This window comes from Arvicola amphibius, chromosome 11 (genome assembly GCF_903992535.2).
Source record: "Arvicola amphibius chromosome 11, mArvAmp1.2, whole genome shotgun sequence".
NCBI lineage: Eukaryota > Metazoa > Chordata > Mammalia > Rodentia > Cricetidae > Arvicola > Arvicola amphibius.
In genome coordinates this window covers 95,978,199-96,004,122 of record NC_052057.2, presented here as the reverse complement: position 1 = coordinate 96,004,122, position 25,924 = coordinate 95,978,199, and the positions used below count along the sequence as shown (strand labels likewise).

Sequence of the window (25,924 nt, the reverse complement as noted above, 5' to 3'; positions counted from 1 at the left end):
TCCTGAGTAAGCAGTGTTTTATAGTCCTCTCCCTGCCCTCTGACTTCATCTTTTCTTTCTTCTAAATGTCGGTTACTCTTTTCCTTGTCTTTTAGACTTCAGCCCAGCAGGCGCTCACTGGAACCATTAACTCCAGCATGCAGGCTGTGCAGGCTGCCCAGGCTACTCTGGATGACTTTGACACACTGCCCCCTCTTGGCCAGGATGCTGTGAGTGTGGGGTAGAGAAGGAGCTGAGTGATTTAATTTAAAGCTGAACTCTAAGGAATAGAGGGGTAGTTAAACCAGAGTAGACTCTAAGGGTTTTCCTTCTCTCAGGCCTCCAAAGCTTGGCGTAAGAACAAGATGGATGAGTCGAAGCATGAAATCCACTCCCAGGTAGACGCCATCACAGCTGGCACTGCCTCCGTGGTAAACCTGACAGCAGGTAGGCTGGATGTCAGCCTATGTATGTGTGAAGGGGAAGGGGAAGCACATGTGCACCAGCATAGTATGTGATCTGCTCCATGTGTGACTGTGCTTGACTCACAGTGGAAGGTTGTGTGTGTCCATCTCCCTCATGACACGTGTGACTAACGGGTGATGCTCCTTCCCCATCACGTCTGTTCCTCCCCTGGTTTCAGGAGACCCTGCAGAGACAGACTATACCGCAGTGGGCTGTGCCGTCACCACCATCTCCTCCAACCTGACGGAGATGTCCCGTGGGGTGAAGTTGTTGGCTGCCCTCCTGGAGGATGAAGGTGGCAATGGCCGGCCCCTCCTGCAAGCAGCGAAGGGCCTTGCAGGAGCAGTGTCAGAACTGCTTCGCAGTGCTCAGCCAGCTAGCGCCGAGGTTAGGGGCCACGGGGCCGGGGTGAGGGTGGACACAGGGTTCCACTCCAAGGAGGAAGGGCAGTCTAGATTGTAGGTTGGAAATGTAACCCAGGAGCCTGTGAGCCCCGTGGACACGAGGCCAGGGGTCAAGCGGCTTCTGACGGTGTTCCTTCTCCACAGCCCCGTCAGAACCTGCTTCAAGCAGCTGGGAACGTGGGCCAGGCCAGTGGGGAGCTGTTGCAGCAAATTGGGGAAAGTGACACTGACCCCCACTTCCAGGTTGGTGATGTACCCAGCTACTAGAACCCCTACTACTAGGAGGAAATCTTTGATCCTAAATCCAGATCTTAGTCCCTATTTCTGTGAATTGGCCCATCTAAACCAGCCTGGTCATCTGTTTCCAGGAATGAGACTGAGAACTTCTAGTCTCTTGGGGTGAGAACTCAGACCCCTAAATAAAAATACAACCTACCTCGCTTTGGCCCTTATTGATGGTGTCCCTTTGCATAGCCATGGCCCCAGCTCTAAGCTATCTCAAATACCCCTGCCACACTGAGGAGGAAGCTGTCCCCTTCCCCCACCCTAGGCGAGTTGCCTCAGCTGACTTTTCATCCTGGATTTCCCATGCAGATGTGTGTACCCAGAGGGGCTGGGGCTCGATCTCTCCCCGATTCCCCTACGGTAACGGCCTCTGGCCTGGGCCTTCCCAGCTTGGTCCTCTCTGAGCCGCATACACTCGCTTCTACACCTCTTCCTCAGCCTCCTAGGGGAACAGACATGATGGGAGATGGGGAGGCCTAAACTGGCGTGGTTGGAGTAAAGAGATCAGACAGGGTAGTACAGGGTCTTGCTCCTTGCACACTGAGATTGAGAGGCATGGAGACATGAAGCGTCCACCCATTTTACCACACCCCCATCACTGTCCGAGTGTATCCGCCTCAAGCATCTCTCCCTTTGGTGTAGACTCTATTTCTGTCGGTGAGGGTTTGTCTGTCCTTCTGGGTGCTGAAGGTAGAGGGGCTTGGGATAGGTTCTGAACGCTTCTGCATATACTGTCCTCTGATTGGAGTCAGTGGGAATAATGAAGCAGCTTAAGCCTGTGAGAAGTGTCTGGAGCCTAAGCTCAGAATCAGATCTTGCTGACTCCTTTTTTCTGCACAGGACGTTCTAATGCAACTAGCAAAGGCAGTGGCGAGCGCTGCGGCTGCCCTGGTCCTCAAGGCCAAGAGCGTGGCCCAGCGCACAGAGGATTCAGGGCTTCAGACCCAAGTTATTGCTGCAGCTACACAGTGTGCCCTGTCTACCTCCCAACTGGTGGCCTGTACGAAGGTGAGCCCAGGTTTGCTGTGTCTTCTACCCTTGGCTAGTACAACCACACACTCACACAAACGTCTTTGTCTCTGGCTCTTGAGGCCACAGCAGTCATCCCAGTGATGCCTATACCTCATCTCATAGCCTCTGTCCCTTGCCTACATGTCTGAAACTCAGTTTTCCCATAGGTGGTAGCGCCTACGATCAGCTCACCTGTCTGCCAGGAGCAGCTGGTAGAGGCTGGACGAACTGGGTAGCCAAGGCCTGTGGAGGGCTGTGTGTCTGCCTCCCAGGCAGCTACAGAAGACGGACAGCTATTGCGAGGGGTAGGAGCTGCGGCCACAGCTGTCACCCAGGCCCTCAATGAGCTGCTGCAGCATGTGAAGGCCCATGCCACAGGGGCTGGGCCTGCTGGCCGCTATGACCAGGCCACTGACACCATCCTCACTGTCACTGAGAATATCTTCAGCTCCATGGGTGATGCTGGTAAGAATACTCACCCCCAGGAAGCCAGAAGCCCCAGTGTCCCTTACAGACCCAGCCATGCTACCTGTGAGGATCAGCACAGTGGCCTTCCTAGCTGTGTGACTATTGAGTCACTCATTAATGAATCTAGAACCTTCATTTCCCCATCAGAAAGCAGTACAGCATTGTTCTGTCTCCCTTGGAACATTAAAGAAGACAACAATAGGGCAGCAAATTGCAGGTTAAAAGGTAGCCTCGAGAAAAAAAAAATAGCCTCGAAAATAAGGAAGAAGAGGGGGGAAATTGTGGCCTCCTCCACTTCACTTTCTTCACCCCCACATCGTTCAGCGAGACTGTCTCTCTTCTCAAAGACATTTACTAGAATACTAGCTGGAAACTGTCCTTCCTCCCATGGGAACTCCCTAGATCTGTTCTCCAAGATCTTAACCCAGGAAACTGGCATGCTGAGGAAGTCACTTGAGAACTTTCCCAGTCTCTTCTGTCCCTGAAAGTCCTTGTCTACATTGTCTGACCCATTCCTCCTCCTCCTTTGCCCACTTTCAGTGTCTCTGGCTTTCTTACTTGATGATACCCTGTGTTCTAGGGGAGATGGTACGACAGGCCCGCATCCTGGCCCAGGCCACCTCAGACCTGGTCAACGCCATCAAGGCCGATGCTGAGGGGGAGAGCGATCTGGAGAACTCTCGAAAGCTCCTGAGTGCTGCCAAGATCCTTGCTGATGCCACTGCCAAGATGGTGGAGGCTGCCAAGGTACAGAGTAGTTTTCTGTGCGGGCCCTGACTGGGCTCTGAGGGGAAGTAGAGAAGTCCATATGGGGACCTTGTCTGATGGGAAAAGCTGAAAATAGCCCAGATGAGGAAACCCCAGGAAGCTCCCAGCCTGTAGCAGGGGCCACCAGGCAGACCTTCAGCCACTGAGACTCCCAGTGCTCTCTGACTGTGAGCGTCTACATCCTTTTCTTACTTTGTGTTGAAGGCTGCTGTTCCCATCTTCCTTCTGCCGCCACCACATCTGCTTGACATCTTTCCTGGTCCCCTGTGAAGGCAGACAGCCTTTTGGTCCAGGGTCTCTGCAGGTCGTACAGAATAAGATAGTATTAGATGCTGACACACAGGGTGTGACACACAGGAAGCGCCGAAGATCCCCGAACTTTAGGACTTTACAACTGCTGCAGGTTCCTGCTGCCACTTCTCCAAAGAAAGCCTTCCTCTCCCGGGCCACCCTGAGTTAACAGAGAACTCTGAGTAGTCTATGGGGAACAGCTAGAAAAAGAGTAACCTGGGGCATCCCCACCCCCCAGCCTGCCCATTTAGAAATGGTTCTCAGTTTTCAACAGTCACTGCCTAAGTGCAGGTAATTAGCAATTAGGAAAACAAGTGAGTTTTAAACTGGGTTTAGAGGGGTCAGAAAAGAGTGTACTTCGGGTCAAAGTGATGATGGATGATGACTGACTGTCCTCTCAGGGAGCAGCCGCCCATCCTGACAGTGAGGAACAGCAGCAGCGACTGCGTGAAGCGGCTGAGGGGCTTCGCATGGCCACTAATGCAGCTGCACAGAATGCCATCAAGAAAAAATTGGTGCAGCGCTTGGAGGTAAAGTTGGGCAGCGTGCAGAGGGTGGGGGGTAAAGCTGGGCAGTGTGTGCAGAGGGTGGGGGGTAAAGCTGGGCAGTGTGTGCAGAGAGTGGGGGGTAAAGCTGAGCAGTGTGTGCAGAGGCTGGGGGGCGTAAAGCTGGGCAGTGTGTGCAGAGGGTGGGGGGTAAAGCTGGGCAGTGTGTGCAGAGGGTGGGGGTAAAGCTGGGCAGTGTGTGCAGAGAGTGGGGGGTAAAGCTGGGCAGTGTGTGCAGAGGCTGGGGGGCGTAAAGCTGGGCAGTCTGCAGGGGGTGTAAAGCTGGGCAGTCTGCAGGGGGCGTAAAGCTGGGCAGTCTGTGCAAGGGGTGTAAAGCTGGGCAGTCTGTGCCGGGGGGGGGGGGGGGGGGGGGGTAAAGCTGGGCAGTGTCTGCAGAGGGTGGTGGGGTAAACGCATGGATGCAGCAAGAGGAATGAGCAGGGACAGATGGGTAGAATCAGTATTTCCTCAAGGAATATATAACATGGGCTTGGTAAGCCAAAGCCTGGGAATTCCTGGTCTTCTGATCACTCTGTCCTCTCAGCATGCAGCCAAGCAAGCCGCAGCCTCTGCTACACAGACCATTGCTGCAGCCCAACATGCAGCCTCTGCCTCCAAGGCCTCTGCGGGCCCCCAGCCCCTGCTGGTTCAGAGCTGTAAGGTAAGTTTCCAGGAGGCATGTGGGAGTGAGGAGGGGTGAGAAGAAAGGTTGTTCTTTCCCTAAGTTCAAGAACATGGTACTCACGGCACTTTGACCTACAGGCTGTGGCAGAGCAGATTCCACTGCTGGTACAGGGCGTCCGAGGAAGCCAAGCTCAACCTGACAGCCCCAGTGCTCAGCTCGCCCTCATTGCTGCCAGCCAGAGCTTCCTGCAGGCAAGACACTCTCCACTTCTAAGACCCAGATCCTCCTCACCTTCCCAAGACCTTAAATCTCCCACAGTCTGAATATCTGCTAGTAGCTAAGACCGAACCTGAGTACTTACTCCATCCTGCCAGTGTCCATTGAAGGCTAGAGAGCCAGGATGTTGCACCTCATTTGCATATCTTCTCCAACAGCCAGGTGGGAAGATGGTGGCAGCTGCAAAAGCCTCAGTGCCAACAATTCAGGACCAGGCTTCAGCAATGCAGCTGAGTCAGTGTGCAAAGAACCTGGGCACTGCGCTGGCAGAACTCCGTACTGCTGCCCAGAAGGTATGGGCGCTGGTTCTAGTGTGGAGGATGAGGCCCTGCATGTGAACTCCTGGATGGGGAGAATTTGTACGGTAGAACCTCCAAGGGATGACTCTAGCCATACCCTGCGCTCACTGTCACAGCTCAGGAGGCATGTGGACCTTTGGAGATGGATTCCGCACTGAGTGTCGTACAGAATCTAGAGAAAGACCTGCAGGAAGTAAAGGCAGCAGCTCGAGATGGCAAGCTTAAACCCTTACCCGGGGAAACAGTGAGTATTCTTAATAACAGGCCTTCACTCAAACCCTGAAAGTCTGTCCAGCTGTGCTCTAGAACCTTCCTTTAGTCTGCCAGCTGTCCCCAGAACCTTCTCAGATGTCTTCTCAGTTCCTCCTCCTAAGCCTTCACCCCCTTATCTGCAGATGGAGAAGTGTGCCCAAGATCTTGGCAACAGCACCAAAGCAGTGAGCTCCGCCATCGCTAAGCTGCTGGGGGAGGTTGCCCAGGGCAATGAGAACTATGCAGGTATGTGGGCACAAGGCTAGAAATGGGACACATGATAGGGAAGTGGAGAAGTGGGAGCTTGTTGAAGAAAGAAGCTGATGGAGCAAACCCCTCTGCTCTATGTATTCCCAGGTATTGCAGCTCGGGATGTGGCAGGTGGACTCCGGTCACTTGCCCAGGCTGCTCGGGGTGTCGCTGCCCTGACGTCAGATCCTGCAGTGCAGGCCATTGTTCTCGACACAGCCAGTGACGTTCTGGACAAGGCCAGCAGCCTCATTGAGGAGGCAAAAAAAGCAGCTGGCCATCCAGGGGACCCAGAGAGCCAGCAAAGGCTTGCTCAGGTCAGGTATTGGGGAGGGGCATCTCCCCACCCGTCCTTTATGTCTTCATAAAGCCGCCCTAACAGGACACCTTCTTCAGCCTTCAGTCAGCTTCATGTGTTCTCAGATCTGCTCATAGAGCACCTGTCTGAATTCACCCTTCTCTCTTGTCTTAAAAGTGTCTGTTAACTTAGGCACAAGCTTGCAGAGCAGCCGGTTTGGGATGTTTTGGTGACCATTGTTTTCTGACCCTGACCTCAGCTTCTTCCAGTTTAGTGGCAGGACAGCTGGGTTATCTCCTACGTCCCAGTGTGGAAGGAGGGCTCTCCCAGATTATTCTCTCTTGGCAACCCTGTTTCTTTTGCACTCCAGGTGGCGAAAGCTGTGACCAGGCCCTGAACCGCTGTGTCAGCTGCCTGCCTGGCCAGAGATATGTGGATTAATGCCCTAAGAACAGTTGGAGATGCCAGCAAGCGACTCCTCAGTGACTCGGTAGGAACAGGCATGGCCAGCAGAGGAGAGCTTTCTGTCTCTGAGCTTCTTCTCTGACCCTGCCCTCCCAAGAGCTGTCCCTTTCCACTAGTCCTAGATCCCTTGCCCTTCTTACTGGCTTCCTTTCCCAAACTGTCTCAGCTCCCATCCATTTTACTGACTTTCCCCCTTGACCCCTCAGCTTCCGCCCAGCACGGGGACATTTCAAGAAGCTCAAAGCCGACTAAATGAAGCTGCTGCTGGGTTAAATCAGGCAGCCACAGAGCTGGTGCAGGCCTCCCGAGGAACCCCTCAGGACCTGGCTCGGGCCTCGGGCCGATTTGGACAGGACTTCAGCACCTTCCTGGAAGCTGGAGTTGAGATGGCAGGACAGGCTCCGGTACAAAGGGGCAGTGGGTGCGATCAGGGCACTATAGGGAGCACGGGGTATTTAGGGCCTGGGTTCCCTTGGTTCCTCTTGGTTCCCTTTGCGCAGTGTCTAACAGAATGTAAACATTTAGGAAAGAAGATACTTTTAGAAACAGATATAACAGGGTAATGTATGCCATCACCTTTAACAGAGCCAAGAGGACACGAGCCCAGGTGGGTATCCAATTTGAGGGCATATCCATGTCTTCAAGCAAACTTCCTTCTGCTGCTAAGGCCCTATCCACAGATCCTGCTGCTCCTAACCTCAAGAGTCAACTGGCTGCAGCTGCTAGGTAAGCAGGAACTGAAAAGCCCAGCTCTGGGGACCTGTGAAGAGGCCAGAGAGGGAACATTTCATGAGACATCCCCAGATTTGGCAATAGTCAAGCAAAAGAAAATATATACAGTCCCATGCACACAAGACTCAGGGAAGATCACCCAGTCACTTAGTTCCACACCTCTCCCCCAAATCAGGGCAGTGACAGACAGCATCAACCAGCTCATCACCATGTGCACCCAGCAAGCACCTGGACAGAAGGAGTGTGACAATGCCCTTCGGGACTAGAGGTGAGCTTTAGCATGGAAGCTGAGACACGGAGCTAGGGTTGACAGAATGTCTAAATTTCATGTCACTCCCCTACACAGACAGTCAGAGAACTTCTGGAGAATCCAGTCCAGCCCATCAACGACATGTCTTACTTCGGATGCTTGGACAGTGTCATGGAGAACTCCAAGGTTAGTGGAATGGGGAGCTCCAGAGAGGCGGGACAGGAAAGTGGACTTAACACAGATACCTTGATGCTCAGGGACGTGATCCACACCCTCCTGATACCCTCTATTCCGATTAGGTCCTAGGTGAGGCCATGACTGGCATCTCCCAAAATGCGAAGAACGGAAATCTGCCGGAGTTTGGAGATGCCATTGCTACAGCCTCCAAGGCTCTCTGCGGCTTCACCGAGGCAGCTGCGCAGGTTATTTCCCTCAGATGGACCCCTAGAGCAGCTCTTGCTTTCCACGCCCTTCTCTCCTTTTGCAAGGCTATAACTCAAGAGGCTCGTGCAAAATCTGGGGCTCTTCCAGTAGGGGAGGGAGACGGTCCATCAGAAGTGGTTGAACAACCAACAGTTGAGGTGCTGTGACCCTTAGTTTGATTATATTGACCAGCTGTGAGGTTGTTTATGGTGTTGGGGATTGAACTAAAGCTCGCAGCCTGTTAGGCAAGCACTGTACTACTGAGCTACACCTCGCACCTAGTGAAGCACGTTTGGTTAAAGTATTGCAGAGAAGGGAAGATCGTTGTCACCGTGCTCACCGTCTAGAGCACTAGGCGGAGGCAGGCGGATCGCTGAGTTTGAGGCCAGCCTGGTCTACAGAGTGAGTTCTAGGTGACCCTCAAAAAAATGAATACCGCCTGGGAATTTCTTTCCAGCTGTTTTTTTCCTGAAAGCCTACCGTTCTCTTCCCTCTCCCTTATTTCCCTTTGCCCTAGGTACCCTGCTGTAAGTAGCTTGACTTTTTTAATTTTTTATTTTATGTGTATGTTTTTCTTGTATGTATGTCTGTGTACCATGTGAGAACCTGGTGCCTTCAGAGATGAGAAGAGGGTGTCAGATACCCCAGAGGAAACTTTGTGAGCCACCATGTGTGTGCTGGGAATTGAACCCAGGTGTTTTGCAAGAACAAGTACTCTTAATTGCTGAGCTGTCTCTTCAGCCCCAGGCTTGACTTTTAAAAATCTTCCTGTGTTTTGTTTCTTCTTTTATTTTTGGAAAACATACAGAAGAAAAAGCAAACCTATCCTGTGTTGATTGAAGTATGAATTAAACATTCTGATGCTCTTTTCATTATAAAAATGGTAAATGTTGCTGGGCATAGTGGTGCATGCCTTTAATCCCAGCACTTGGGAGGCAGAGGCAGGTGGATCTCTGTGAGCGAGGTCTAGGACAGCCAGGGCTGTTACACAGAGAAACCCTGTCTTCAAGAAACAAAAAACAAAACAACACAATAAGTAAACAGTGTACGCATCTGTTGCCATTTCCCAGACTCCAAAGCCTAGTGGATACTATTAGTTTAAGAGCCTTCTAGTTCTAGAATTTTATCTTTTTTGTTTTTTTCTTTTTGAGCAGGATAGTCCTTGACTGGCCTCAAATTCACTACGTAAACTAGGCTAGGCCTCAAACATTCATACACTCTTGCCTCTTTGTATGCAATTGCATTTTAAATATTCATACTGCTTCTTAAGTGTGTTGTGCTTGGTACTTTTCAGTCTATGATCCAGCACAAACACATGTACTTCTAAACTGAAATGAAGTTCAATAAAATCCTTTTTTTTTTTTTTTTTTTTTTTTTGAGATGGTATCTCACTACTCCAAGCTGTCTTCAAACTCAGCATCTTTGTCTCCTGGGATTGGGATTACAGGCAAACACTACCTCCAGCCTGTTTACTTCTCAAATCTTCTGAAATGTTGGATCAGTTTAGCTGAATGAACATTTGTTTTAGTCGGGTAGCTAAGGTTTGTTAGTACTGCTTCTGTGCACATAGAACTCGGAAGGATAAGGTCTGTTCTCTAAACTGCCTTTCCCTCCACCACTGTCCATTTCTCCTCAGGCAGCATATCTGGTTGGTGTCTCTGACCCCAATAGCCAAGCTGGACAGCAAGGACTGGTGGAACCCACACAATTTGCCCGTGCAAACCAGGCAATTCAGATGGCCTGTCAGAGTTTGGGGGAGCCTGGCTGTACCCAAGCTCAGGTAATGCAAGAGTACAGGTACCCTGGGCAAGGCTGAGAAAGGATGGACAGGCCCCAGGAGGAAAGGGGAGAGGAAGCACATGAGGAGAGGGCGGGGATCCACCCCCACCATCCATAGAACACTTCGCTTTGACTGACTTCTGCCGTCTTCTTTCTTGTTCTCCTCCCACTTAGTGCTGAGGTTACCAACCTCTCTAGAGACCTCTGAGCTCATTCTTTCCACTTGCCCCATTTTGATTTTGCTCCATGAATGTATGTGTTGTGCATTCTCTCTCCCCGCCCCCACGTCCAGTCGTCTTTAAGTGCCCTTTGTTATCCCCAAGTATCCACTTTTCCTGTAGCTCTTTCCTATCAGACTTTCAGGGCATCCTCCTCCGTCCTCCAGCTCTAAAGTGGCTCCCTTAGGTTGGCATCCTTCCGTCCTGCTCTTGTCACAGCTGCTCCGTCTCTCTCCTCAGGTGTTATCCGCAGCCACTATTGTGGCCAAACACACATCTGCACTGTGTAACAGCTGTCGCCTGGCTTCTGCTCGGACCGCCAATCCCACTGCCAAGCGCCAGTTTGTACAGTCAGCCAAGGAGGTGGCCAACAGTACAGCCAATCTTGTCAGAGACCATCAAGGTTTTCCGGTGTTTTGAATTTCAGTGCCCTGACCATCTCCTCTCTTCCTGAGTTTGGGAATGACTAGGAAGTCATGAAGTCTTCTGCTAGATCCCCCTACTATTGCCTCTCCAGACTTACCAATTCCAGCTCTTCAGTCCTCTGAGCCCTTGCGGGTGGCCTGGGTTTCACTGTGTGCCTGCTTACTGAGTCCTGGGGCTCCCCGTTCACTTCTAGGCACTAGACGGGGCCTTCACAGAAGAGAACCGTGCCCAGTGCCGAGCAGCTACAGCTCCTCTACTGGAAGCTGTGGATAATCTGAGTGCCTTTGCATCCAACCCCGAATTCTCCAGCGTCCCTGCCCAGATCAGCCCTGAGGTGAGTGACTGTCACAGAGAACTGACGAGCCACTTCGTCTTCATGGACACAAGTCTGAGACTTGCCTCCATGCCTCCTCTCTCCTCAGGGCCGAGCTGCCATGGAGCCTATTGTAATCTCTGCCAAAACAATGCTAGAGAGTGCTGGAGGGCTCATCCAGACAGCTCGGGCGCTAGCTGTCAATCCCCGGGATCCCCCACGCTGGTCGGTGTTGGCTGGCCACTCTCGGACTGTCCTCGGATTCCATCAAGAAACTTATTACAAGCATGAGGTACTGAGGGTTGGGAAGCACGTGTGGCCGGAGGACAGACATGGCAGATGACGGAGTGGGGATGAGGTGGCACACTGCTGGTGACATGTACTCCAGATTTGGGGATGGGTAGGCTGAGGCAGATGCCTTTAAAGAGATGGTCTTACGTGGTAGCTGTGCTGTATCTGCAGAGACAAAGCCCCAGGGCAGTTGAGGTGCGAGAACAGGCCATTGACAGCTCTGACAGCTGCTTGCGGGATCTAGACCAGGCTTCTCTTGCTGCTGTCAGCCAACAGCTTGCTCCCCGTGAAGGAATCTCTCAGGAGGTGAGGAGAAACGTATTCAAGAATAGAGATGTCAGGCTCAGGGAAGGGGATACAGGGGTAGAAGGATTTCAGGGAGACATCCTTCACGGAGACATCCAAGGGCTGGAACATGCTGGGTCTGGTAAGGCGTTAGATACAGAAGGAAGCCTGGGGCTGGGTGTAGCTCAGTGAAGAGTGTATGTTAAGCACACAGAGCCCTGGTTTGCATCCCCATGCAGACAGCTGGACGGAAGACTGCACCCGCGGGCCCTGTTACAGTTAGACTCAGGACTGCTGTCCGCTTTCTCCGCAGGCTCTGCACACTCAGATGCTCACTGCAGTGCAGGAAATTTCCCATCTCATTGAGCCACTGGCCACTGCTGCCCGGGCCGAAGCCTCACAGCTGGGACACAAGGTACCTAGGGGACCGTGTGAGGAGTCCCAGGGGACAAGTTAAGAGAGTACCTGACCCTAACCCCAACTTTTGCTTCAGGTGTCCCAGATGGCTCAGTACTTTGAACCACTCACCCTGGCCGCAGTGGGTGCTGCATCTAAGACACTGAGCCACCCGCAGCAGATGGCACTTCTGGACCAGACTAAAACGTTGGCAGAGTCTGCCTTGCAGTTGCTGTACACTGCCAAGGAAGCTGGTGGTAACCCCAAGGTAGTGAGGGGGCCCAGGAGGGGTAGTTGCTAGGAAGAGCCAGAAAAGCAGGAGCTATAGCCTGTCTTTGCTCTGTGTCCCCATAGCAAGCAGCACACACCCAGGAAGCCCTGGAGGAAGCTGTCCAGATGATGACAGAGGCTGTGGAGGACCTAACAGCCACCCTCAATGAAGCAGCCAGTGCTGCCGGAGTTGTCGGTGGCATGGTGGACTCTATCACCCAGGCCATCAACCAGGTAGAGCCTTGGGTACTGTGGGCACAGAGGCTGCCTTGGTCTAGGGACTTTGGGCACAGCAGCCGTGATCCTGATGGTCTTTCTCCTTGCCTCATCCTCCTTCCTCAGCTAGATGAAGGACCTATGGGTGAACCAGAAGGTTCGTTCGTAGATTACCAAACAACCATGGTGAGGACAGCCAAGGCCATTGCTGTCACTGTGCAGGAGATGGTAAGTTTGGGACAAATAGGATTTTCCTAGAGAGCTGAGCTTGGTCAGAATTTCACTTCTTCCCTTATTGCTAGGTAACCAAGTCCAACACCAGCCCTGAAGAGCTGGGGCCTCTTGCCAACCAGCTGACCAGTGACTATGGCCGACTAGCCTCACAAGCCAAGCCTGCAGCTGTGGCTGCTGAAAATGAAGAGGTAAACATGGAGGCAGTTCTGCCTTCTCTCAGGAGAGTCCGGGTTATGCCCCTTGTTCCTATGGCAGCTTCCAGGGCTGCCCCACACTCCCTCTCTCTAGATGAAGGGCAGCACATAGTGACCTTCAGGGCCACTCCATAAAGAATAAGCAGGGTAGATATTAAGGATTAAAACCTTCAACACAGAGACAAAGGGCAGCTCAGGACCCTTTGGCTTCTGGGTTCTGCTTCTCTTGCCTCTGCCCAACCCCTGTGAGGCCTATGGCATCTTCTCTGCTGGGCCATGAGTCTCTTCCCTCCTCAGTACTTCCTTGTCGCACACTCCATGAAGCTCGCCCTTGCCTAAGCTCTTTCCAAGAAAGTGAGTAACTGGATCTTAGTAGGACACACCTAATCCGCAAACCCTCCATAAACCCAGACAGGCTGACTCATAATCTACGGCTCTGATTCAGATAACCAGGCATGAAGAGATTCTCTCTCCCATGGTGCTGAACACAGCCCTCACACAGTGGCGCTCTCTCACTGTTTTCTGTGTGTAGAAGACCACTCATGCTTGAGTGAAACCTGAGAGGGCTGTGCTGGGAGCTGTTCCTTACAACTCCATGAGCCGGTGGTCCGTGTTTCTTTACTTATTTGTATCTGAGTATATATTCAACATGTGTGAGTGCAGGCATGCACATGTCACAGTGCGCATGTGGAGGTCAGGTGACAGCTGTGAAGAATCAGACCTCCGTCCACCTCCGCTCCGGAGGCTGCCTTAGGTGATCAGGCATACACAGCAGGTGTTCTTACCCCCAGTCATCGCTCTGTTCCCATTTTCATGCATCTTCAGTGATTCCTCTAGGTGCAGTGGAGGGCCCCTGAGCACCCTCATAAAATAACAGGTGTCCCCTCTGTTGTTCACAGATAGGTGCCCATATCAAGCACCGAGTGCAGGAGCTGGGCCATGGCTGTTCCGCTCTGGTCACGAAGGCAGGCGCCCTGCAGTGTAGCCCCAGTGATGTCTACACCAAGAAGGAGCTCATAGAGTGTGCCCGGAGAGTATCAGAGAAGGTGACTACTGATCTCCTGGGATTGCATGTCTCTCCCCCTCCATGTGTCTCCCCAGACAAGCATGGGTGACCTTCCCTTCACTGTGCGCTGTATAACTTGGCCTGCAGGTCTCCCATGTGCTGGCTGCACTCCAGGCTGGGAATCGTGGAACCCAGGCCTGCATTACAGCAGCCAGTGCCGTGTCGGGTATTATTGCGGACCTCGACACCACCATCATGTTTGCCACTGCTGGCACGCTCAACCGTGAGGGTGCTGAAACTTTCGCTGACCACCGGTAAGGGGGGAAACTGTTCAGAGGGAGCAGGTTGGGGGATGAGCCAGAGGGACACTGGGCTGGAGGCTGGGGACTCTGAGGGAAGCTGACCAGGCTGGGACCTCCCCAGGGAGGGTATCTTAAAGACAGCGAAGGTTCTTGTGGAGGACACCAAAGTCCTAGTGCAGAATGCAGCTGGGAGCCAGGAGAAGTTGGCACAAGCTGCCCAGTCCTCAGTGGCCACCATTACCCGTCTTGCTGATGTCGTCAAGCTTGGTGCAGCCAGCCTGGGAGCGGAAGACCCAGAAACTCAGGTATCTGCCTAACATCCCTACCTCTGTCCAGAACCTCACTTCCTGTTGCCCTGCTCTCTCTCACAGAGTCGCCTCTCCCACACAGGTGGTACTGATCAATGCAGTAAAGGATGTAGCCAAGGCCCTAGGAGACCTCATCAGTGCAACAAAGGCTGCAGCGGGCAAAGTTGGGGACGACCCTGCAGTGTGGCAGCTCAAGAACTCTGCCAAGGTTGGAGGCAGTGAGGAGCAGCAGCAGGAGGGATGTTTAATGGTCTCTCTCCTGCTTCTTAAAGTGATCTCCACCCCCATTCCACTGTCGCCCTCAGGTGATGGTGACCAATGTGACATCATTGCTCAAGACAGTGAAGGCTGTGGAGGATGAGGCCACCAAAGGCACACGGGCCCTCGAGGCAACCACAGAACACATACGTCAGGAACTGGCGGTAAGCACCCGGGGCATTGGGTGATAAGCTGAGTGTGGACCTCACCTGCATTCCTCAGCACTCTGCTTGCTTATTACCAAACTTCCCACATGACCTCTGTGTCTCTGCTGAGCTGCATCCTGGCCAAAAGGCACAGCTGAAACTCCAGATAGTCTCCCAGCCTCTCTTCAGTCAGAGCGTGGCCAACCGCGGCTGTGTTAGCTGTGCTGTAGGAATATCTGCAGGGACCTGACCTGCATTAGCTAATCAAGGAAAGCTTTGTGAGCCAGATGGTGGTGCCACACACCTGTACCCATCACTTGGGAGGCAGAGCAGGTGGATCTCTTTAAGTTCAAGGGTAGCCAGGGCTACACACAGAAACCATGTCTCCAAAAACAAAAAAGAAAGAAAAGCTTTTGAATGTGTGAACTATATCATGTGATTGTTTGTCTTCCAGGCTTAGAATTCATAAAATCTTCAATCCTTTTTCTCAACAGGTCTTCTGTTCCCCAGAACCACCTGCCAAGACCTCTACCCCTGAAGATTTCATCCGAATGACCAAGGGTATTACTATGGCAACAGCCAAAGCTGTTGCTGCTGGCAATTCCTGTCGACAGGAAGACGTCATTGCCACAGCCAATCTGAGCCGGCGTGCTATTGCAGATATGCTTCGGGCTTGCAAGGTAGAAATGCTGGTAGTGCAGTGGTAGCACTGCAGGGAGGGGTTTGGGAGGCCTGAAGCTCTAAAGCTAACCTGCTGCTCTGGGGACAGGAAGCAGCTTTCCACCCAGAAGTGGCACCTGATGTGCGGCTTCGAGCCCTGCACTATGGCCGGGAATGTGCCAATGGCTACCTGGAGCTGCTGGACCACGTGCTGCTGGTAAGAAGGCATTCGTTGCTCCTCGTCCCAGCCTCTGTCCCAGCCTTTTGCAAACACAGTCAGTTTCCTGAGCACCTCAGACCCAGGCCCCCACTGTTCTTCCTTTCACCTCTTCTTCCTCTTCTCTTGTCTCCTCCCCACCTGGCCTGCTTCTCTGTCTTTACCATCTCTTCTCACTTCACCATTCTCCGTGCTTGTCAGCCGGTGAGTGACAGCCACTTTTCACCGTGCGTGGAGCATGCTGCTGCACTGTGTGCACTTGAGCAGGACCGAGTGTTCAAGGGCTGTGCTGTGGAGTGCTCTGGGGGGTGGGGCGGGAGCGTGGTCTGCCTTGCCTCACAGGTCAAGGTGAAACCCAGGATCCGATGTTCTTTGTTGTGCACTCTCCCTCCCGCCAGACCCTTCAAAAGCCAAACCCAGAACTGAAGCAGCAGTTGACAGGACACTCAAAACGGGTGGCTGGCTCCGTGACTGAGCTCATCCAGGCTGCTGAGGCCATGAAAGGTAAGGGGTGATGAGAGACAGAAGGGCGGGCCAGAGAAACTCTTGTCGTGGCCTCTATCTCCTGGTTGGATGGTCCTGAGCTAGTTGTCGTGGCCTCTGTCTACTGGTTGGATGGTCCTGAGCTAGTTGTCGTGGCCTCTGTCTCCTGAGCTAGCCTCTGCATCCAGTCACAGGTGCCAGGGCCTAGTGATGCTAAACAAACACCCAGGGCTTCTGTCCCCCTGCCCTGCCTCAGCCTCCTCCTTCCATCTTCATCCCACAGGGACAGAATGGGTGGACCCAGAGGACCCCACTGTTATTGCCGAGAATGAGCTCCTGGGAGCTGCGGCTGCCATTGAGGCTGCAGCCAAAAAGCTAGAGCAGCTGAAGCCCCGGGCCAAACCCAAGGTCAGGGTTACTCCCTCCCTTTCCACCCTCACTGGGGCAGGAGATCTCCACCTTTGTTCCCTTTCTTACAGCCTCCCCGCCCCTCTGCAACCTTCTCTTTATAGGAGGCAGATGAGTCCTTGAACTTTGAGGAGCAAATCCTAGAAGCTGCCAAGTCCATTGCAGCAGCCACCAGTGCACTAGTAAAGGCTGCTTCAGCAGCCCAGAGGGAACTGGTGGCTCAAGGAAAGGTCAGTACTTTGCCACCAGAAGAATGAGGACAAGGTGACCAATCCCACTCTCATCCTTAACCAGCAGTGGCTTTGAAGTAGGACAGTGTAGGTCTAAGTGGGCTCACTTCTTTCTTCTGCAGGTGGGCGCCATTCCAGCCAATGCACTGGATGATGGGCAGTGGTCCCAGGGCCTCATTTCTGCTGTGAGTGTTTAACACCCTCTGTGTCTTTCTGAGTTGGGTAGACTTGAGGGTGGAGTGGAATGGAATGGGCCAGAACAAGAAACATACTTTAATCTCAGCTCTCTCTCCGTTAGGCCCGTATGGTGGCTGCAGCCACCAACAATCTGTGTGAGGCAGCCAATGCAGCCGTCCAGGGCCATGCTAGTCAGGAGAAACTCATTTCCTCAGCCAAGCAGGTAGCTGCCTCCACAGCCCAGCTCCTGGTAGCTTGCAAAGTCAAAGCTGATCAAGATTCTGAGGCAATGAAACGGCTTCAGGTAAGAAATCCTGGCCCATCCCCCATCCCATCTGCAGCGCTGCTTTAAACGGACTTGCTGATGATAACATTCCCTAACAAAAGCAGTTTAAGGGAGACAGTTTATCGTTGCTGACTACTCAATGTAGTAGGAACTTAAAGCAGCTGGGTACGTTATATCCACAGTCAAGAGCAGAGAGCAGTGGATTACTAGGTGCGTGCTAGCTGGCAGTTTTTCCCACTCATACAATCCAGAGTGCCCAAGGCTGATGGGATGTGCCGCCCACAGTGGTCAGTTCTCCCCACCTTGATCAATGTAGTCAGACAGTTCCCCACAGACACCCCCACAGGCCTACCCAATCCAGACAGTCCTTCATTTGTCCTCCCTGCTCAGCTGCTCCCAGATTATATAAACTTGACAATCAACACTACCACACCTGGGACAACTGTCTTTGTGGGAGTTGAGGAACTCTGAATTCTCAGGAGTTGCTCCTTGCTTCTCATGCAGGCTGCGGGCAATGCAGTGAAGAGGGCTTCAGATAACTTGGTGAAGGCGGCCCAAAAGGCTGCAGCCTTTGAAGACCAAGAGAATGAGACAGTGGTGGTGAAGGAGAAAATGGTTGGGGGCATTGCCCAGGTGAGACCCTCGGGGACACTGTTGGGAACATGGTCCTGTTGCCTGAGCTGCCCCAGCAGCCTCTGCCCTGACGCACATTTACTGAGCTTTCTTCCCTTCGCCCCTCAGATTATCGCAGCACAGGAAGAGATGCTTCGGAAGGAGCGAGAGCTGGAAGAAGCGCGGAAAAAGCTTGCGCAGATCCGGCAGCAGCAGTACAAGTTTTTGCCTTCAGAGCTTCGAGATGAGCACTAGGGAAGTCATTTCTATTTAAAGCAGACCCAGCCCAGAGACTGTGCCTGCCACTACCAAAGCCTTCTGGGCTATCCGGGCCCAACCTGCCCAACCCCAGCACTCCCCAAAAGTGCCTGCCAAACCCCGGGCCTGGCCCTGCCCAGTCCCACTGCAAGCCCTGTCCTCCTCCTGACTCCAAGTGCCTTCGTACCTAGGGCCGCTAAGTGCCTGCTCCTTCCCAGAGTATTAACGCTCCAAGAGTATTATTAACGCTGCTGTACCTCAGCTTGAACCTGCCAGGGCCTCATCTGCTCCAGCCTGCCAGCAGCTTCCAGCCAGGCCCCACGACCTCAGCTCAACTCATCCCTTTCTGATACTGTATCTCCTACCCCAGCTACCTGTGGAGCTTGGGGGTTGTAAACCCCAAAAAGGTCATGCTCCAATAAAAGTGATTCTACCTACAGCTGCAGCCAGGCTTTGTGAGGAGATGGGAAATCTTCCCCAGGGGCTCTGTGGGAGAGTAGGAGTGAGCTGTCACCTGACTTGATTGGTTCAAATGGGAGCCATCTGCCCGTCAGACCCCCTTCTCCTGCCTGCACCCATCAGTCACCCTACATGGGAAACTGTGCCTCCAAAACCATTCTCTGTCCCCATCTCACTGGCCAAGAGCCAGCTTCTAGTGCGTCTGTCTATCTCTGGCTGGCAGTACACCTTACTCTTCATGCCCAGTTAGAGTACATAAAGAGGTTCAGATTTAGTCCCTGGCCAAATTGCATTTTTCAAAAGTAACTTTACTAAAAAATAAGAGTAAGGGACTGGAGAGATAGTGGTCAAGGAACACTTGCTGCCCTTGCAGAAGATACGGGTTCTGTTTCCAGCACCCGCATGGCAGCTCACAACTGCCTGGAACTCCAGTCCAGGAGGGTATAGTGCCAGCTTCTGACCTTGGGCTCCTTCCCGTAAGCTCAGGGAGGGACATGGACAACAAGTAAATAAAGAGTAAACTATAAATGCCCTCTCCTGGCCTTTAGGGGACACACACACAAATCCTTTTCCAAAAATGTGTGGTTCTCAGGCTATTGTTGATTGGTTCGGGGGATTCCTGCCAAAAACAAGGGAACTTGATCCATCTTTGAGACTTTATAGATGGGTAGAGCGACCCCTAGTGGCCAGGCAAAAGTTGGTTACTGATTATAGCCTGGTTCCCTGAAAGGAGTCAGTCAAGGAGGTATATACAAACTGTCTTCTGCTTCCCTCATCATCCACCCCCTCTGCTCACAGCCTGACCGTGTTGTTATGTGTGACTTTTTTTTTTTGCCAATCCTGCTGCCCAGTGTATTATACAGTACTTCTCCACGTAGAAAACAAACAGCGCTCATTTGCAGCTACTATGGGCATCACCAGCTTTCTCCCCATTACAGCAAGTTTAAAGCAGATGGGAATACTCTGTCCTCTCCAGGGCCACCCATCTGGGCCAGTGCCCACTTCCTACCATCACTAGGTCACCTGTGATTCATTCATTCAATATTTACTAAGCCATGCCTGTGCTAAGCACTGGAAAATCAAGATGATTATCGCTTCTCTGACGCACAGACTGGTAGCTCCACCACGGACTGCAGTGGGCCCTGAACCCCAGATTCAATGTCACAGCGCTGTGACTGGAGGGCCTTGGAGATCAAGTCTCTTCACAGCCTCCCACGCGAATGGTAATCTAGACTGAGCGCCAGCTCTGAGCCCTGCACAGCTGCCTTCTTCTGCTGCCACTTCCTTATGGTGCCCCTTAGGAACCGCAGCCAGTCACGTACATCTCTGTGGTGATAGCTTCCCGAGCTGCTCCAGCCACCTCTGGCTGTTCTTCAGATGGGGTCTCCCCCTCTGGAGATTCTCCAAGACCCTTTCAGCTATCCAGAAGTCAAAATTAGTTTCACAATGAGGCATTGGAAAAAAAAAAAAAAAAAACTTTTTACAGCATCAACATTACACAAATAATACTGTTGAGTGAAACCATCTCAGCACAGATCAAAGCAGTGGTCCCAAATTACACTGATTGCCATATACTCACTGTGAATTTGCATATAAAACATAAATGCAACTTCATAAGTTTTTTTTTGGGGGGGGGTCAGGTTTTTACTATGTAGCTTGTAGCTTTCACTGGCCTAGAACTCAAAGAGCTCCACCTGCTTCTGCCTCCTGAGCGCTGGGATTACAGGTGAGCGCTTCCTTATTTAAGAAAGTTCTTAAGCCAGGCCGTGGTGGTGCACTCTTTTAACCCTAGCACTCAAGAGGCAGAGGCAGGCAGATCTCTGTGAGTTCGAGGCCAGCCTGGTCTACAGAGTGAGTTCCAGGACAGGCTCCAAAGCTACAGAGAAACCTTGCTTGAAAAAAGGAATGTTCTGGGGCCTGGAGAGATGGCTCAGTGGTTAAGAGCATTGCCTGCTCTTCCAAAGGTCCTGAGTTCAATTCCCGGCCTGGTGCCCTCTTCGGGCCTGCAGACATACACACAGACAGAATATTGTATACATGATGAATAAATAAATAAATGAATGAATGAATGAATGAATGAATATTAAAAAGAATGTTCTTAAGTATCCTAATCTTAGACATGTTGACATTTCTGTATAATTCCAATATGAAGGAGGTAGAGGCAGAAGAATCAAGAGTTCAAATAAATTGTACAAAATGGTTAATTTTATTGTCTTTCAGGTTTTTGGTATGTGTGCTTTTTGTGCCTAAATGTGTGTGCATGCGCATGCTCACACACACGTGTACATGTGCTTGTGAGGAAGCCAGGGAAAGACACTGGTGTCCTCTATCACTTTCCATCCAGTCCTCCAGAGACTGTTCCATCACCGAGCCCGGATCAGGCTGGTGGCTAGCAATCCCCAGCAACCCTGCCCCCACCTGCCACAATGCTGAGGTTAAAGGCACATTAAAGGCCACATCCAGATCTTTATGTGGGTGCTGGAATATGAACTTGAACCCTCATGCTGGCTCAGTAAGTTTTTCTTCCACCTAGGCATCACTCTGTTCCCCTCTTTCAAAAAAAAAAAGTCTAGGGCTGGGGAGAAACTCAAGCATGAAGACCTGAATGTGGGATTCCAGCACCCTCACAAAAGCTGGGTGTGCCCAAGCACATATAACCAAGTACTGGGTGTCAGAGATAGATGGGTACCAGGGCCTTAGTGGCCAACCAGTCTAGCCTAAATGGCAAGCCCCATGTTCATTAAGTGATCCTGTCTCTAAAATAAAATAAATAATAAAAATAAGGTAGAAAACAATAGGAGAAAATGCCTGACATCAACCTCTGGCCTCCACACCTGCATGCACAGACAATTGCGCGCACACACACACATCCAAATAAACAGGATCAGGACATTGTGTAACCCAGACCGGCCTTGAATTTACCAAGGGTGACCTTGAACTCCTGACCCTCCTGTCTCCACTCTCAGGGGCTGGGATTCGAATGCATAGCACCAACGTCCAGTTTATTTGATTCTGGAGATTGAACTCAGGCCGCGGGCACGCTAGAGAGGCACTCTGCTAAGAGCAAATATCGTCAGCCCTAGCTGTGTGGGCTTTTTCTTTTCTTTTGTTTTTGAAACAGGATTCTCTTCCTGTGTAGCTATATAGAGCCTGTCTGAACTCTCTCTGTAGACAAGGCTGTGCCTCAAACTCACAGAAATCCACCTGCCTCTGCCTCCCAAGTGCGGGATTAAAGATGTAAGCCACCACCACCTGGCATTTTGTTTTGTTTTTAAAGAAAGATCTTACTACGTAGCTCTGTCTGACCTACAACTTGCTATGTAGACCAGGTTGGCCTTGAACTCAGAGTTGCTGAAGATTTATTTTTTATTCTATGTGTATGTGTGTTCACCCATGCATGGTGCACCTAAATGAATGTATGTGTACTACATGTGTGAAGTACCTGCACAAGCTTGAAGAGGGCGCTATATCCTCTGGAACTGAGCCGCCATGGAAACCAAACCTGGGTCCTTTGCAAGAGCAGCAAGTGCTCTTAACTGTTGAGCCATCTGGAAGGCCCTGAATCTTAATTCTTAAGCAAAAACTTTTCTCTCTTCTCTTCTCTGTTTGTGTTATTGTTGTTGATCATTGTTTGAGACGGGGTCTCATGTAGACCAGGCTGGCCCCAAATTCACTGTGTCCAAAACTGGCCTTGAATGCTCATCTTTCTGTCTGTACTTCCCAAGTGCTAGTATTATGACCCTGCTGGCTGTGCCTTTCAGGAATCCTTCTCATGAACGTGAAGCACACACGAAACTCTTCTGCATACAGCAATGTGACGGCTCCCCTGAGGAAAGCAGACCGCTGTTAAGTGTGAATCATTTGGCATGATCGCGTGTGAGTGTGTGTGCAATACCATGTTTACTTGAAAAGTGACATATAAACTCTTGTTCTCAAACTTGGATATCTGGCAGATCTGTTCTCAAAAAGAAACGATGGATGTCACTTCAGAGACAGTATTTGTTACCAATTATACAGTTAAAATTTTAGTGAAAATTCTAATTTTGAATAACTCTTCTCTGACACTGTGACCTCACAGCTTCTCCAAGTTTAGAACATAGTTGTAGACTCTCCGATGAAATAATCAAGATATTAAAGAATGTGATATTTTGATATAGTGCATTTATTGAGATGTGTCAACATTTGGAACATCTGTGTGGCTCAGTGAATCAATATTTTCTAATTGACCAACGAATGACATAACAAAATTATGTGTGAGTAAGCGATTACCCAAAAGAAGGATAAGAAATTCAAGGTGGACATGGCGGTACACAGCTTTGACCCCAGGCAGAGGAAGGCGGGAGTTCCAGGCCAGTTTGCACAGCAAGTCAAGATTAGTAGTCAGGCTGCACTGACTCAGTCTCCAAAAAAAAAAAAAAAAAAGTTCAAGGTCATCCTCAGCAATTCAAGACCAGCCAGCCCTGGACTACATGAGACCCTGTCAACCCCTCCCAGAAAAAAATTAACAAGTATAATTGCTTCACTAGTCTGAGGGAGGGGATATACTTTTTTATTCTAAATATCGTTTATAGTAACATGATGGTACATAACGGGGTGTGCGTGTGTGTTTTGTTTGAGACGACGTCTAACTGTAGTCCAGGTTGGCCTCAAACTGAATGTGTGGCAGATGATGACCTAGTACTTCTGGTCCTCCCATGGCCACCTGAGAGCTGGGGTTAGTGGGGGAAGCCACCCTGATCAGCTCCTGCTGTGTCAGGGGTTGACTCTGGGCTTGGTGCATGTCAGGCAAACACTACCAGCTAAGCTATGCCTCCAGCCTTAACTTTCATGATTTTTTAATGAATTCATAATTTAAAAAAATTTTACGTTTTCTGGGCTTGCATCCTTATACAGCAAGTGTTGAGTCTAGAATACCTTCAACAAAAACTATCAGGCGATCTTCCATAATTTTTAAGTGCATAAGGGGGTTCTAACGGAAAAAACCATTGAGGAGTTCTGCACCGGGCCATTCGTTCTCCTAAATTCACAACACCATATGAGCCGTGTATTGAGTGTCTGAAAGCGTCTATGCAAAAACCACACTGTCCGAATGTTTATAAAGCACTGCTTAGTCTAAGCCTGGTATTGTGTCAGGGCGCTGTGGGACCCAGAACTGAGAACAACAGTCCCTTGCTCTGGAGGACTCACAAGAGTTCAAACAGGTACAAGGATTTGTAGCGCGGAGACCAGGCTGAGAATCAAGCTTACACTGGAAAACAAACACCTAATAGATGAAAGAGGCCAGAACGGGAGGTGGCCAGGGAAGGACTTCCCAGAAGAGCTGACACTTGATCTGAGCCTTAAAGGCCACTAGCAATCAAGTTAGGGAAGGGTGTTTTAGGGAGAGGGAACAGAATGCATAAAATGTGGACGCTGTTAAGAAGGTATGGCTATTTCCAGCCTGGTCCATAGCTCGATATGAATGTAAGCTGAAGCACCAGTCCGAGTACTGGGGTGGGGCTGGAAACTGAAGATGAGGTTAGCGAAGTAGGCAGGTGTGAGGGCCAGCCATGAAAATCGAAGTCTGGGCAGAAAGGGAGTTCTTTACTTCCTCCACCTGGGACTCTGGCCTTTGATGAATTTCAGTGGAGTCTGAAACTGTTTACCCTGAGATGACGCTGGGCTGCAGGAGACACCACAATTGAGGTCACCCGACCCCACCCACCCAAGAGCAGACCTTTCAAAGGGAATTCCTGGCATTCCAAGCACTGTAGATACAAACACCTGCCAGTGCACAGTCACCAGGAAACCCTAGATGAATGTTAGCCAATCAGGGGTCTTAAAATCTCAGAAACCCCTCACCCCCACCTTTACTACTATAATATCCTATTCTAATTGAGCTCAGGGGGCTCTCCGGTTATTCCAATACAATGGACATGCGGAGAGACTGAGTTTGCAAACTTGATTAAAATAAAGGCTCTTTGCTTTTACATATGGGACTCGGTCCCCTTTGTTGGCTTTTGTGGGGACCCACGGATTTGAGCGTAACACAGGGACGCAAACAAAGAGTAGTTAAACCATATTAAGAAATGTGAGTGGCCCTTTTCTTTTAAATGTTGAAGTCACAAAAGGAATAGGGAGGGGACACTGGAGGAGTTTTCTGTTTCACTAACTTAAAAAAAAAAAAAAAAAAAAGGCAGCAAAAGCCAGTGGTAGTTAAAGGAAGAAACTAGAGAACCAGAAACAAGAAAGGTCACAACCGACCCAATAAACCACCAGGAACTTTCAAGAAAGCAAGCTCAGAGTCCATTTGGACTTCCAGGGGCGGTCGACTTCGTGTCAAAAAGACTCTCCAGGCTTCTGCGCATATGAAAAGTGAAAGACAAGGAGAGGGAGAAAGCAAAACCCTAGAGGTCTAGTATAGGCTTATTGGATGGATGAGGTATCTTTGTCCTTCACAAAATTTAGGGAACACACAGCAGTGGGCTGGAGTCAACGCCAAGGTCAGACCTGTGTGCTCTAGTTAGAGTCTGGTTAGCAGACGGCGAAGCAGAGGAGGATCCACCCGTGCCCCTTTCACACCCGCCAGCCCTCTCTGTTCAAGATTCCCACGGTTGTCCTCCTGTCGCCAGCAAATCCCAGGCCCTCTGACCCCTCTGCACCCGCTGGTCCAGGCGAGGCGCTAGACCACTCTCTCCCTGGGCGCCTTCCTCCCGGCGCCGCTGCGCTCGCCCACTCCAGAGGGGAATGAGATCCCCGCCACGGTCGCCCAGCTCCACCGAGGTTTGTAGAAGCCCTCGGAGGAGGGGGACGTCTCACCGCCCCTCTCCCAACGCCTGGCGTTTCCCCCTCGGCTTCTCTGTGGCCCGGCCACCGCCCCTCCACAGGGAAACATCCCAAAAAAAGGGCAGAAAAGAAATTCGGAGTCAAGTTGGCCCATTGGGGAAGACCGCTGGAGTCCGCTGGGAGAAGTGGGGAGGAGGGCGGGCGCCTGGGAAAGAAGAGAGAGGCGAAAAGGGGGAGCAAACACAACCCGAGGGGGCGGGAGCGCCGGGTCCCGAGTGGGGGTGGGGAGAGCTCCCTGGCCAGCCGGGCTGCAGCCTCGTGGAAAATATGCGGGGCACGTGGGGGGCGGGGCGGGAGGGAGCTGAGAACCTGGCTCTGGGCATTGAGACTGGGAAGGGACACTAGGTTAACAGATGCCAGGCCCGCCCTTGGAGGCAGGAGGCCTCCTGCCTCAGTTTCCCCAATCATTCGAAGAGAGTTCGCCACCACCTCCACGTCGTTAGCGCAAACCTGGAGTCTGGAACCCGGGGTAAACTGAGGCACTCGAGGCGTGCAGAAGATCCGCCTCCCAAGAGACATTTAATCTGGGGGGATTTACAGGAAACTTCTAAATTAAGGGCAGCGGCTGCTGCTAGCTGAGGG

At 51.4% G+C, this 25,924-nt stretch overlaps 1 protein-coding gene across 1 annotated transcript in view; it reads left to right on the top strand.

The window, feature by feature from the left end:
- Positions 1 to 18,440, top strand: part of Tln1 (talin 1) — a 31,118-nt gene extending 12,678 nt beyond the window's left edge. Inside the window, 48 exon segments of the mRNA XM_038347506.2 lie at positions 96 to 209; positions 318 to 426; positions 623 to 831; positions 993 to 1,091; positions 1,974 to 2,141; positions 2,312 to 2,609; positions 3,193 to 3,359; positions 4,073 to 4,201; positions 4,761 to 4,877; positions 4,979 to 5,092; positions 5,276 to 5,410; positions 5,532 to 5,660; positions 5,812 to 5,914; positions 6,026 to 6,239; positions 6,596 to 6,653; positions 6,655 to 6,705; positions 6,887 to 7,084; positions 7,266 to 7,277; positions 7,279 to 7,406; positions 7,588 to 7,674; positions 7,752 to 7,848; positions 7,962 to 8,084; positions 9,722 to 9,865; positions 10,323 to 10,508; positions 10,702 to 10,842; positions 10,931 to 11,077; positions 11,079 to 11,113; positions 11,284 to 11,317; positions 11,320 to 11,418; positions 11,711 to 11,812; positions 11,891 to 12,061; positions 12,148 to 12,297; positions 12,406 to 12,507; positions 12,582 to 12,701; positions 13,607 to 13,753; positions 13,861 to 14,027; positions 14,137 to 14,320; positions 14,406 to 14,531; positions 14,629 to 14,745; positions 15,222 to 15,407; positions 15,497 to 15,604; positions 16,003 to 16,108; positions 16,371 to 16,495; positions 16,600 to 16,725; positions 16,848 to 16,910; positions 17,024 to 17,206; positions 17,693 to 17,821; positions 17,930 to 18,440. Of these exon segments, the coding sequence (XP_038203434.1) occupies positions 96 to 209; positions 318 to 426; positions 623 to 831; positions 993 to 1,091; positions 1,974 to 2,141; positions 2,312 to 2,609; positions 3,193 to 3,359; positions 4,073 to 4,201; positions 4,761 to 4,877; positions 4,979 to 5,092; positions 5,276 to 5,410; positions 5,532 to 5,660; positions 5,812 to 5,914; positions 6,026 to 6,239; positions 6,596 to 6,653; positions 6,655 to 6,705; positions 6,887 to 7,084; positions 7,266 to 7,277; positions 7,279 to 7,406; positions 7,588 to 7,674; positions 7,752 to 7,848; positions 7,962 to 8,084; positions 9,722 to 9,865; positions 10,323 to 10,508; positions 10,702 to 10,842; positions 10,931 to 11,077; positions 11,079 to 11,113; positions 11,284 to 11,317; positions 11,320 to 11,418; positions 11,711 to 11,812; positions 11,891 to 12,061; positions 12,148 to 12,297; positions 12,406 to 12,507; positions 12,582 to 12,701; positions 13,607 to 13,753; positions 13,861 to 14,027; positions 14,137 to 14,320; positions 14,406 to 14,531; positions 14,629 to 14,745; positions 15,222 to 15,407; positions 15,497 to 15,604; positions 16,003 to 16,108; positions 16,371 to 16,495; positions 16,600 to 16,725; positions 16,848 to 16,910; positions 17,024 to 17,206; positions 17,693 to 17,821; positions 17,930 to 18,055 (6,183 nt within the window). The 3' untranslated portion in view covers positions 18,056 to 18,440.
- The last annotated feature ends 7,484 nt before the right edge of the window (positions 18,441 to 25,924 follow it).